Genomic DNA, 13875 nt, shown 5'->3' with positions numbered 1-13875 from the left:
GGTTTTCATCCTTTTGTAATTATAGTAAGAATTGGAAAGTAATATTAATATAAAAAATAAATAAAATACTATTGGCACATATGGAACTACAAGCATAGACATATTAACATATTGAGTTGTGGAAGAATCAAATAGTATGTGTATGGATACATGAATAGCATTATCCCTAGGGTGTACTGACCTTGAAATAATGTTTTCTTGACATGCAAGTACAGTAGTCCATTAAGTTATGGGTTCTTCCTCCTTGTTGAGTTCATAAAGTTCATGAAAAACTCTCAGCATCTGCTGCTGTCTGTGAATTCCTCAGACCCACTATTAGTTTTGTTACAAAAGGATGTCCAGAATCGGAGAGTATAGCGCCACGCCTGTGCTCAGTTTGTGTGTGGTATTGCTGCTCTATCCTATTCATTTCATTCAAGCCGAACTGCTTTACTAGACACAACCCAGGGAATGGTGTGACACTGGTTCTGGAGGAAGGCATTTTGTCCTTGTAATGCCGGACATATTGAGGGCATATCAGTCTGTGAAATTCCAGAACCCATTTACTTCCCTGTAGTGATTTTCCTTTTGTAGGCCTGTATTTATCACTTTTTTCAATGTGTATTTTAACTTGAAGATTATTAATCTGATGTTTGATGTATAATGATTTGTTCCTAGGTGATCACGTTCGACGAGGGAGGTGTCAGCGGACATTACAACCATATCTCCTTGTTCCGTGCAGTGAGGTAATGCGCTTCATTTTATCACACATGTTACTACCTAGTTTATTGCCTAATCCTATTTCCTCATAGAACTTTGTATGCCACAAACACCCCTTTTAATGCTGAGACTTCTATTAATTCTGCTTAGGTAACTCGCAGGTTTGGCTCATTTTTTAGGTATCGTCCATCGCCTAAATTATTAAAGGGGATTGAACTACTATAAAACACACATTGAAAATGGGACAGTGGTGGTGGGAAAATAAGAAAAAAGAAAAAATATCCACCCCTTCTCTTCTTTGTGTTCCTCTCCCGTTTCATGGCTTCTTCTAGCAGCATCATGCGACCACTGCTGACAATCGTCATCCCTGATGAGCTGTGCCCATCACATTCCATCCGACCTGCAATAAACAATCTGAATGTATTGTGAATTTTGCATCTGATCTGCAGCCACTGATTGGCTGCAGCGATCACGTGATCCCCACCAGAAGAAGCAGCCAGGGGACCGGCAGGGTACAGAGTCCGAGCTATAGAGGAGTAGTCACTCTCTCACATAAATCCTAGTGTTTCTGGTCGTGATAAGTCATACCATCTTCTACTAAGCTCCATTTACTTTTGAGAAAATTGTAGGACATTTTTCTGGCATACAGTGTGTTATTGATTGTCCCCAAAGTGTATAAATGTGTCTCAATTCCCCCTCTATAACCATCTGGGATGTTGAGCGTTCTGTAGTGAGAATATATTCTGTCTTGATGCTGATGTGTCTGTTGTATTAAATACTAGAGATAAGCGGATCCGAAGAGTTTCAAATTTGCCAAATTACATGGATTTTACCTAGAAATGTATTCTCTGTGTATTGAATGTCCCTTATTATGATCTTGGGTCTGGAAAGTCCTCAGGGCATAATAAACATAAGATGTAGTCCTCTCCTTCACTGCTCAATGTACAGTCCTTATCCCATCTTCTTACCACCACACAGTGCACCCTCACACTAGGCCCTAATTTATTATGCTTTGCTTATCCACATTAAGACTCACAATCTAAATTCCCTATCAGTATTTCTTTGGAGTATTGGAGGAAACTGGAGAACCCGGTGAACTTCCAGCCATGATTGGGCCCAGAGCGACACTGTGGAGGACTTCCAGCCATGATTGGGCCCAGAACGACACTGTGGAGGACTTCCAGCCATGATTGGGCCCAGAGCAACACTGTGGAGGGCTTCCAGCGATGATTGGGCCCATAGTGACACTGTGGAGGACTTCCAGCCATGATTGGGCCCAGAGTGACACTGTAGAGGACTTCCAGCCATGATTGGGCCCAGAGTGACACTGTAGAAGACTTCCAGCCATGATTGGGCCCAGAGCGACACTGTGGAGGACTTCCAGCCATGATTGGGCCCAGAGCGACACTGTGGAGGGCTTCCAGCCATGATTGGGCCCAGAGCGACACTGTGGAGGGCTTCCAGCCATGATTGGGCCCAGAGTGACACTGTGGAGGGCTTCCAGCCATGATTGGGCCCAGAGTGACACTGTGGAGGACTTCCAGCCATGATTGGGCCCAGAGTGACACTGTAGAGGACTTCCAGCCATGATTGGGCCCAGAGTGACACTGTAGAAGACTTCCAGCCGTGATTGGGCCCAGAGCGACACTGTGGAGGACTTCCATCCATGATTGGGCCCAGAGCGACACTGTGGAGGACTTCCAGCCATGATTGGGCCCAGAGCGACACTGTAGAGGACTTCCAGCCATGATTGGGCCCAGAGTGACACTGTAGAGGACTTCCAGCCATGATTGGGCCCAGAATGACACTGTGGAAGACTTCCAGCCATGATTGGGCCCAGAGCGACACTGTTGAGGACTTCCAGCCATGATTGGGCCCAGAGCGACACTGTGGAGGGCTTCCAGCCATGATTGGGCCCAGAGTGACACTGTGGAGGGCTTCCTGCCATGATTGGGCCCAGAGTGACATTGTGGAGGACTTCCAGCCATGATTGGGCCCAGAGTGACATTGTGGAGGACTTCCAGCCATGATTGGGCCCAGAGTGACACTGTAGAGGACTTCCAGCCATGATTGGGCCCAAAGCGACACTGTGGAGGACTTCCAGCCATGATTGGGCCCAGAGCGACACTGTGGAGGACTTCCAGCCATGATTGGGACCAGAGCGACACTGTGGAGGACTTCCAGCCATGATTGGGCCCAGAGTGACACTGTCTATGACCGGAAGTCGTCCTGGCCTAGAGTCGTAAGGCCGCAGTGACCTTACAATGCACATGCATAGAAACGTCCTGGACCTGGTCACATCAGTGAGAAGAGAGGCGTAACAGCATCGGGAACCGGAGAATACGACGATAGGAGAGTAACAAACTACATTAAATACACATATACAATTTAATTGACAAGCTTCCATCACTACTTGATGTGATTGCGGGTTGCCGGTAGGTTGGAAAGGCAGCAGGGGTCTACTGAGGCTGTGGCTGAATGTCATTTTTAGTCTATTCTGCAATATTGTGTTATTGTTGTATATGGAACAAGACTTTTCTTCATTTAAAAACCTCTTCTTTCCCAGTCATTGATCTGTACTATCATGCCGCCAATCACCGGTCTAACAAACGGCGGCAAAATGATTTTTTTTAAGCAGCACTTCCTGGTTGTCAGTAGCGCATCATCCTGTGTAAACAGAAGATGTGCTGCCGACAGCATGACATTCTGTACACATAGCGCCATCGTTGGATGGTGGGAATGCGGCCGGCCTGTTGAAAAAAGGCCAGCAAACAACGCCTATTGGCTAACATGATAGACTGCCGCGCTTGGCCGGTGTCAGTGTCCCAGTTGCGAAAAATTATACACTTTCATTGGTATATATTCAGACAATCCAATTTTGGGACTTTTTTTTTAAATTCATCTATTGCAAATCCATAGCAGACAAATTCAGCAGCATTACAAAGGCATCGGGCTTTTTTGTGTGTTTGAGTATCTGGAATCTTTTCTTTTTGGAAAAGATTCTCCACTCCTAGGCAGAAATCACACCCATTTTTATTAAAGGCCGGGATGTTTTGTTTTTTTTCTCCCCAAAGCCAGAAGATGTTGCTTCTTATTGACTAGTAACATGATGGGGGTTCAATGTCGCTTTCATCCTCAGGGCGGCTCCTGAAGTGTGCCCCATTCTGCTTTCGGACAGACCGGCATTTCCAGGTTTGGGGTAACGTCTCAGCCTCCATCTGATGTGTCTTTCACGCTGTTCTATGGGCCTTTCAATTGTGTATAGAAATAGCTCCTCGCTCCCCCACATTTGTGAATGCGGCTCTGCCGGTTCCCATGGTAACCGTTATGTAAGAGGCCATTCATTAACCCGTCGGCAGATGGGTATCACGGATACTGTTGCAGCTGCTTTCTCTGGCCTTGGATACCGGGCGTTCACGGAGCACCAGGCCAGTGATTTGCTTGTACCAGAACTGTCGGCCTTTTCAATCAAGAGGGTTTTTTTGTTGTTGTTGCTGCTCCTACCATAAAAATGTGTACAGTCGCCTCATATACATTTACCTCCATAGCAGAATATGAAGTTTTTGCTTGTTATAATGCCGGCAAAATGTCACTTATTGGTCACCGCAGCAGGTTATGGGGAAGTGAATTTGGTATACATGGCCATCCTTCGTTCTGTGAAATTACAATCTATAAAGGTTAATTAAAATTTCCCTTTTTTTTTCATTAGGAATCTTGCAAACTATAATCATTGAGTCTACGATATGCCAATGGTAATCTTCACTCATTTTATTAAATATTAGACGATACACTTAAAGACAATAATTAGCAAAAACCTGTAGACATGGTGAATAAATTGCCACAATGGGCCGGATGAAAAAATTGTTGGTAAACTTAATATTTGGTTGCACAACCTTTCAAATAATTAAACTGCAATCAGTCGCTTCCTATAACCATCACCAAGCTTCTTACACCTCTCAACTGGAATTTCGGACCACTCTTCTTCTGCAAAATGCTCCAGGTCGCTCATATTTGAAGGCGACTTCTCCCAACAGCAATTTTAAGATCTCTCCACAGGTGTTCAATGGGATTTAGATCCGGACTCATTGCTGGACACTTCAGAACTCCCCAGAGCTTTGTTTCCATCCATTTCTGAGTGCTTCTTGAAGTATGTTTGGGGTCATTGTCCTGCTGGAAGACACAGGACCTGGGATGCTAACCCAACTTTCTGAGACTGGTCACAACATTGCCACCCAAAATCCTTTAGTAATCTTCATATTTCATGATGCCTTGCGCACAGTCAAGGTACCGAGTTCCAGAGACCGCAAAAGAACCCCAAAACATCTTTGAACCCCCACCTTAGTTGACTGTATGTACTGTGTTCTTGTCCTTGTAGGCCTCATTCTGTTTTTGGTAAACAGTAGAATCATATGCTTTACCAAAAAGCTCTATCTTGGTCTCATCGGTACACAAGACATTTTCCCGGAAGTATTTTGGCTGTTTATCTGCCATCTAGACTATCCTGCGTTGCAACCTTTTATCAATTTTTCTATGCCGTCCACATCCAGGGAGATTAGCTACAGTGCCACAGGTTTAAAACTTCTTGATTATGTTGCACTCCATGGACAAAGGAACATCTAGATCTCTGGATATTGTTGATATTTTTCAACAATTTTGGTTCTCAATTCCTCAGACTGTTCTCTTCTCCTCTTTCTTTTCTCCATACTTAGTGTGGTACATACAGACACACAATGCAAAGATTGAATCACCTTCTCCACTTTTTATCTGCTTTCAGGTGATATTGCCCACATCTGTTACTTGCTACAGGTGAGCTTGAATGAGCATCACATGCTTGAAACAAAGTTGTTTACCCACAATTTTGGAAAGATGCCAACAATTTTGTCCTGCCCATTTTTGGGGTTTTGTGTAAAATTACCGTATGTCCACTTTGCCTTTTTTTTCCTCTTTTTTTGTTGTTCCGATATACAAACTAACCGGTCTCCTTTAATTGCACGTTGGAATATATAATTATATTTTTGCTGCTTTCTTGGTAGTTGTAAGTAACCAGTGGAGTGGGGGAGGGGGAGACTCTATTGTTCAGAGCACATTTTGTTTTGAAAAGTGGTTGTGTCCTTTCTTGCTCGATCCGCTGTTGATCTGTCCAATCCAAACCTTTCTCGTACAAAACATTTTTTATAGCATTAGTGTAGGATTTTTAATTAAAGTGATTGCTTTAGAAAACCCTTTTATATATTAATAAAGAACATTTTGAGTTCACAAGTGTTTCCTCCAATCAGGAGCCTTAGGGTAAGTTCGCACAGGGTGTTTTTTTGCTAGCTTTTTTATGCTAATTTTCAGCTGCTTTTTACAGTACCAGCAAAGCCTATGAGATTTCAGAAATCTCATGCACACACATTGGTTTTTTGTTTGATCAGTATTTTGTGCTTTGCTGCGTTTTTTGGACATAGAGCATGTCACTTCTTTCAGTGTTTTTGCTGCGTTTTTTCACCCATTGACTTGAATGGGTTTTGAAAAAAACGCAGGTATCATTATTTGCTGCGTTTTTGCTGCTGAAAATCCAAGGACATTAGCCTGGACAAAGAGAGAAAAAAACGCACCAAATACGCAACAAAAAAGGCACCTAAACCTGTGTTTTTGACACAGCTTCTTTCCTGCCAAGAGGATCAGGTTGTGCTGCAGAAAAAAAAGCAACAAAAACGCCCTGTGTGAACTTACCATTAAGTTGCATTTACATTGAAATGCAATCGTTAACGAACGTTCTTAAAAACACTTGTTTCACGATTATTTTGCAGTGTAAACAGGCTGCCGCTCATCTTATGAACATCCGGTGAAGTAATTTTTTGTGTAGCTCAAAAAAAATCATTGTTCTTGGTGGCGCATGGTCCTGCCAAGAATCATGGTAGACTGTGCTCACTGAGCGATCTATTACAGATGGCTCAGTACTCTCCGTTTGCTTTTGTCTGCCTGTGTAAACAGGCATTTAAACGACCATTGATCGGTAAAGGTTTGAATGCTTTGTGCCAGAACTGCTGGCAGTCTATGATCTGCTAATTTTTAGCGAACTTTTCTCTATTAAATGGGTTGTCCGGTCCAAATCGATAAGTCTGCAGTCACTCTGTGTGACTGCATATTTATGAATCTCGCCCGCACACGCTCTGTGCGCTGCAGGGTTTTGCCGGTTTTCGACCATGGAGCGGAGGATATGTATGAGTTATACATACTCCCAGCCGGTGGGCACGGCCTCGCTCCATACACTTGTATAGAGCTAGCCCACGCCCCATCTAGTGACGAGGCAATTTAGTAGGCGTTGCTAACTAGAGGGCACCACCTCGCTCCATAAAGCGTTGGGAATATCTATAACTCGTACATACCCTCCTGTCCCGGGTCAGAAACCGGCAAATCCCCGCAGCGCACAGTGCGTGCACTGGGGGGATTCATAAGTTTGCAGTTACTCTGTGTGACTGCAGACTTAACAATTTGGACTGGACCACCCCTTTAAAGGATTTTGAAAAGCATGCACCCCCACTCTTCCTTTTGGGACCTCTTTATGCTATAAGGCTTCTTTTACATTAACCAGTTTTTTTGCGGCTCGTTATTGCGGTCCTTTTTTGCGGGCCGTATCGCCGCAATTTTTACAGTCTGCCGCAATAACGGACCGCAAAAAACTTGCGGATCGCCGTTTTTCGGGTTTACAATACTATGGAAAGAGTATTGGGGGAAAAAAACGACATTCCGCAAAACCGGAAGTCACTGGGCACTGCAAAAACAAGCTTCCGCTGTTTTTGCGGCCCCATTGATTTTCATTGGGGCTCATGTCCGTAAGCCGTGAAATATAGCAAGCTCTATATTTTTGTACGGCGTGCGGCGCTCCTACAAATTTGTGTGGCCCGTTTTTGCGGCCCTATAGAAATGCATTGAGGCAGCAAAAACGGGCCGAGAAAAACACGGCAAGTGTAAAACCAGCCTAAAGGTAGAGCACTTATGCTTATTAAAGAGAATCTTACAGATTCCCTTTAAACATAAATCTGAACTTAAAATGTCTAATACAACGGATACATCTGTTATACCTCGATCCCATCAAGCATGGAAGCATGCACTACATGCAGCGTAAGAAGCCGGAGCGCAGGACTCCTTCGATTAGTCCACAGGTCAAGTCTGATTTTCTTCTTTGTTAACGCTGCATTCACAAACCTCGTGTTCCTTTATGCCGTCTTCTTGTGTTGGTGTCTGCAAACAATGATCAGTGATTGTTCCCGAGTTGTAACTACTTCATGATGGGTCCATTGTGAATGTAATTATCCCAGAAAATTTTTCCTGCAGGTCTGAATGTTCTCTCAGCTGGAAAATCCTTGTATTTGATGTTCTTGTCATATAAAGTTTTACTATTGAAGAAACAAAACCAATCCAGATGTATCATAACTCCACAAAATCCTTTTATGATCCCGCAAGAAATGGATCTATATTTTCTCAAAAATGAGCAATGTAATACGGGATTCATGCTAATAGAATGAGAACTGCTAAGGCTGGGGTCACACATGCGTGTTTTACGTACGTAAGAGCGCAAAAACTACGTACGTAAAACTCGCATTACATACGGCACAATGCTTCTCAATGGGGCTGCTCCTATTAGCCGTATATTACGGTTCAGTATTATACGGCGTTCTACGGCCGTACAAAATCGCAGCATGCTGCGTTTGTCAGCGTATTGCGCAAATAATACGCCAATGAAAGTCTATGGGGGCGAGAAAAATACGGATTCCACACGGACCAGCAGTGTGACTTGCGAGAAATACGCAGCGCTGTTAGTGAAAAGTCGGTAATTCAATTGCCGGCTTTTCATTTCTCCTGCACAAACCCGACAGGATATGAGACGTGGTTTACATACAGTAAACCATCTCATATCCCCTTTTTTTTTGCATATTCCACACTACTAATGTTAGTAGTGTGCATGTGCAAAATTTCAGCGCTGTAGCTGCTGAAATAAAGGGTTAAATGGCGGAAAAAATTGGCGTGGGCTCCCGCGCAATTTTCTCCGCCAGAGCGGTAAAGCCAGTGACTGAGGGCAGATATTAATAGCCAGGAGAGGGTCCATGGTTATTGGCCCCACCTGGCTACAAACATCTGCCCCCAGCCACCCCAGAAAAGGCACATCTGGAAGATGCGCCTATTCTGGCACTTGGCCACTCTCTTCCCACTCCCTGTAGCGGTGGGATATGGGGTAATGAAGGGTTAATGCCACCTTGCTATTGGAAGGTGACATTAAGCCAGATTAATGATGGAGAGGCGTCAATTATGACACCTATCCATTATTAATCCAATTGTAGGAAAGGGTTAAAAAACACACACACACATGATTGAAAAGTATTTTAATGAAATAAACACAGCGGTTGTTGTAATAATTTATTGTTCTCTCAAATCCATTTGCAGTCCCTCGCTTGGCAACATAATAAACGCACAAGATACATACCTTCTGATGTACTGTCAGGTCCAACGATGTAATCCATCTGAAGGGGTTAACTAATATTACAGGCAGGAGCCCTGCTAATGCAGCTGTGCTCCGTGCCTGTAATCCCCGGCGAATGAATGAAATGTAGGTCATTGACCTACATTTCATTCATTCGCGGTGATGCGCCCCCTGGTGGATGTCCTCATATGACCTGGAGCGTGGGAAAAAGTTCCCAGGCTGCAGTTCATGAGAACATCCACCAGAGGGCGCCTCACCGCGAATGAATGAAATGTAGGTCAATGACCTACATTTCATTCATTCGCCGGGGATTACAAGCACGGAGCACCGCTGCATTTAGCAGGGCTCCTGCCTGTAATATTAGTTAACCCCTTCAGATGGATTACATCGTTGGACCTGACAGTACATCAGAAGGTATGTATCTTGTGCGTTTATTATGTTGCCAAGCGAGGGACTGCAAATGGATTTGAGAGAACAATAAATTATTACAACAACCGCTGTGTTTATTTCATTAAAATACTTTTCAATCATGTGTGTGTGTTTTTTAACCCTTTCCTACAATTGGATTAATAATGGAGAGGTGTCATAATTGACGCCTCTCCATTATTAATCTGGCTTAATGTCACCTTTCAATAGCAAGGTGGCATTAACCCTTCATTACCCCATATCCCACCGCTACAGGGAGTGGGAAGAGAGTGGCCAAGTGCCAGAATAGGCGCATCTTCCAGATGTGCCTTTTCTGGGGTGGCTGGGGGCAGATGTTTGTAGCCAGGGGGGGCCAATAACCATGGACCCTCTCTAGGCTATTAATATCTGCCCTCAGTCACTGGCTTTACCGCTCTGGCGGAGAAAATTGCGCGGGAGCCCACGCCAATTTTTTCCGCCATTTAACCCTTTATTTTAGCAGCTACAGCGCAGAAATTTTGCACATACACACTACTAACATTAGTAGTGTGGAATATGCAAAAAAAAGGGGGATATGAGATGGTTTACTGTATGTAAACCATGTCTCATATCCTGTCGGGTTTGTGCAGGAGAAATGAAAAGCCGGCAATTGAATTACCGGCTGTTCACAGATATCGCGCTGATTGAAATCTAAATACAGAATATACAGGTCCTTCTCAAAAAATTAGCATATAGTGTTAAATTTCATTATTTACCATAATGTAATGATTACAATTAAACTTTCATATATTATAGATTCATTATCCACCAACTGAAATGTGTCAGGTCTTTTATTGTTTTAATACTGATGATTTTGGCATACAACTCCTGATAACCCCAAAAACCTGTCTCAATAAATTAGCATATTTCACCCGACCAATCAAATAAAAGTGTTTTTTAATACCAAACAAAAAAAACATCAAATAATAATGTTCAGTTATGCACTCAATACTTGGTCGGGAATCCTTTGGCAGAAATGACTGCTTCAATGCGGCGTGGCATGGAGGCAATCAGCCTGTGACACTGCTGAGATGTTATGGAGGCCCAGGATGCTTCAATAGCGGCCTTAAGCTCATCCAGAGTGTTGGGTCTTGCGTCTCTCAACTTTCTCTTCACAATATCCCACAGATTCTCTATGGGGTTCAGGTCAGGAGAGTTGGCAGGCCAATTGAGCACAGTAATACCATGGTCAGTAAACCATTTACCAGTGGTTTTGGCACTGTGAGCAGGTGCCAGGTCGTGCTGAAAAATGAAATCTTCATCTCCATAAAGCATTTCAGCCGAGGGAAGCATGAAGTGCTCCAAAATCTCCTGATAGCTAGCTGCATTGACCCTGCCCTTGATGAAACACAGTGGACCAACACCAGCAGCTGACATGGCACCCCACACCATCACTGACTGTGGGTACTTGACACTGGACTTCAGGCATTTTGGCATTTCCTTCTCCCCAGTCTTCCTCCAGACTCTGGCACCTTGATTTCCGAATGACATGCAAAATTTGCTTTCATCAGAAAAAAGTACTTGGGACCACTTAGCAACAGTCCAGTGCTGCTTCTCTGTAGCCCATTTCCTGCACACGCCTGTGCACGGTGGCTCTGGATGTTTCCACACCAGACTCAGTCCACTGCTTCCTCAGGTTCCCCAAGGTCTGGAATCGGTCCTTCTCCACAATCTTCCTCAGGGTCCGGTCACCTCTTCTCGTTGTACAGCGTTTTCTGCCACATTGTTTCCTTCCAACAGACTTACCATTGAGGTGCCTTGATACAGCACTCTGGGAACAGCCTATTTGTTGAGAAATTTCTTTCTGGGTCTTACCCTCTTGCTTGATGGTGTCAATGATGGCCTTCTTGACATCTGTCAGGTCGCTAGTCTTACCCATGATGGGGGTTTTGAGTAATGAACCAGGCAGGGAGTTTTTAAAAGCCTCAGGTATCTTTTGCATGTGTTTAGAGTTAATTAGTTGATTCAGAAGATTAGGGTAATAGGTCATTTAGAGAACTTTTCTTGATATGCTAATTTATTGAGACAGGTTTTTTGGGTTATCAGGAGTTGTATGCCAAAATTATCAGTATCAAAACAATAAAAGACCTGACAAATTTCAGTTGGTGGATAATGAATCTATAATATATGAAAGTTTAATTGTAATCATTACATTATGGTAAATAATGAAATTTAACACTATATGCTAATTTTTTGAGAAGGACCTGTATATATATGTGTCACAATGACATATATATATATATATATACTGTATATATGTTTTCCCGAACATTTGAGCACATAAATCCATTAGATGTCGGTTTTGCAAGCCTGCGCGAAAATCTCGCAGTACGGATGCCATACGGATTACATACGGAGGATGCCATGCGCAAAATACGCTGACACACCCTGACTACGGATCACTATTTTGGGAACATTTCTCCGTATTACGGCCGTAGTACGGACGTATAATACGTGGCGTATTGTCTTACGCCATGTGTGACCCCAGCCTAAAGTTGTATGTGTTTGATCTGGTCTTGACTCTACTAGTGCTGTGGCCACGAGTGAACAATGCTACCCTAAGTGAACATCTGATGGACATCCATAGGCATGGACGCCCAGGAGCCATATGTGGCTCCCTAACCACTGCCATGGAGAGGTACCATCCAAAAATAAATGGGTGGACAAAAAATGTCAACGTCAATTTTAACGGAGTGGGAGCATCAGAGATTGGACTCCTCTTCCCTGGGACTCCATCTACAAGCCAGAGCGGAAAACTACTGACAAACAGGTTCTCCTGGCCTAGCAAACTTTCAACGTCAATGTGTTGGATGATGACCAAATGGCAGGGGAATTTAAAGCAAATAGCAGCGTCCACTGGTTGAATCACACACATGGACAAAATTGTTGGTACCTTCTGGTAAAGTAAGAAAAACTCACAATAGTCAATTAAATAACTTCATTTTGGTGTCTGTGAACATAGAGCTGATGTGACTTGTTGCCAAAAATCTCTAATTTTGCCTCATCTTTTCAAAGGACGTTCTCCCAGAAGGTTTATGATTTGTCTTTGCATTTTGACAAATTCCAGTCTCGCTTTTTTTTAAATTTGTTTTCAACAATGGTTTCTTCCTCAATCATCTACCATGAAGTTCCAAGACAGTGACTGATGGTGCGAGGATCCAAGGGGTAACGTTTCTCCTTGTGGAGTGTGACATGTCAAGCCTCACATGTGAAAGTGAGGGGACTTTTAAACCGTAATGCTCCTCTGGGAAATATACAAATTGTCTCTTCAGAGAGGGAGATGACTAGAACTCTAGTGCCACCTATAGGAAGTAGCAATCCTAACAGTCATTATCGACTTTCTAACGAGCTTTGTCACATGACTTAGGATAAAAGCCAAAACCAAAATCTGAATTTGCAGACACTGTGTTTCTGGGCATAAATTAAATTTATGGGATCAAATAGCTAAAAATTGGCATGTGCATATGTATTCACCCCTTCTAATATGAAGCCCCCAAAAATGTCTGGTGCAAGCAGTTTCCTTCATAAGTCACATACTTAGTGAAAGGACGTCCCCTGTGTGCAATCTAAGTGTCACATGGGCTGTCGGTATATACACTTTACCTTTTCTGAAAGGCCACAGAGGCTGCAACATCATTAAGAAACAGGCATCACTAACCAAACACCATGAAGCCAAGGAGATCTTCAAACAAGTCATGGACAAAGTTGTTGAGAAGTATAAGAACCTGCCAATAGAGGGCCGCCTACCAAACCTTAACCCAAGCAAGGAGGGCATTAATCAGAGGCTGCACAAAGGCCAAAGGTAAGCCTGAAGGAGCTGCAGTGTTCCTAAGCAGAGACTGGAGTGTCTGTCCATATGACCACAATAAGCCGTACACTCCATAGAGTGGCAAAAGGAGAAAAGAAGAATGCATCCACTCAGACCCCTGTTTCTGCGTTTGCTTTCGTCAGGGGGTGGCGTCATCCAGGGAGGGTACGGTTTAAAATGGAAGAATGGCCAATGAGAATAGGGGTGGGCGTGGTGTGGCGCACGTCCGCTTTGGAGGTTGCCAGGCACTACCGCCCCATGTAACCCCCGGCGCCGCAGACAGCTGACGCGACAGTAGGGGAACGTGGGAGGCGGGAGCACCTGGAACGCAGTGCAAGCATGCGTTCCATCCCGGCAGTGACGTGAGCAGTCGCAGCTCCCACTTCCTCTTGATTGCGATAGGTGAATATAGGTGTTTTTATTTTATCGGGGCCAAACATAGGGAATGAGAGGGGGATTG

The 13875-nt window shown here is 43.9% G+C and overlaps 1 protein-coding gene across 1 annotated transcript in view; it reads left to right on the top strand.

Moving 5' to 3' along the window:
- The window catches only part of PIGL (phosphatidylinositol glycan anchor biosynthesis class L), a 153292-nt gene that overhangs the window by 118259 nt on the left and 21158 nt on the right, over positions 1-13875 (top strand). The window contains exon 4 of the mRNA XM_077294243.1: positions 658-725. Within this exon, the coding sequence (XP_077150358.1) occupies positions 658-725 (68 nt within the window). The remainder of the gene's footprint in view (positions 1-657; positions 726-13875) is intronic.

The sequence above is a fragment of the Ranitomeya variabilis genome, chromosome 3, assembly GCF_051348905.1.
Source record: "Ranitomeya variabilis isolate aRanVar5 chromosome 3, aRanVar5.hap1, whole genome shotgun sequence".
Lineage (NCBI taxonomy): Eukaryota > Metazoa > Chordata > Amphibia > Anura > Dendrobatidae > Ranitomeya > Ranitomeya variabilis.
This window is presented reverse-complemented; position numbering and strand designations above follow the sequence as displayed.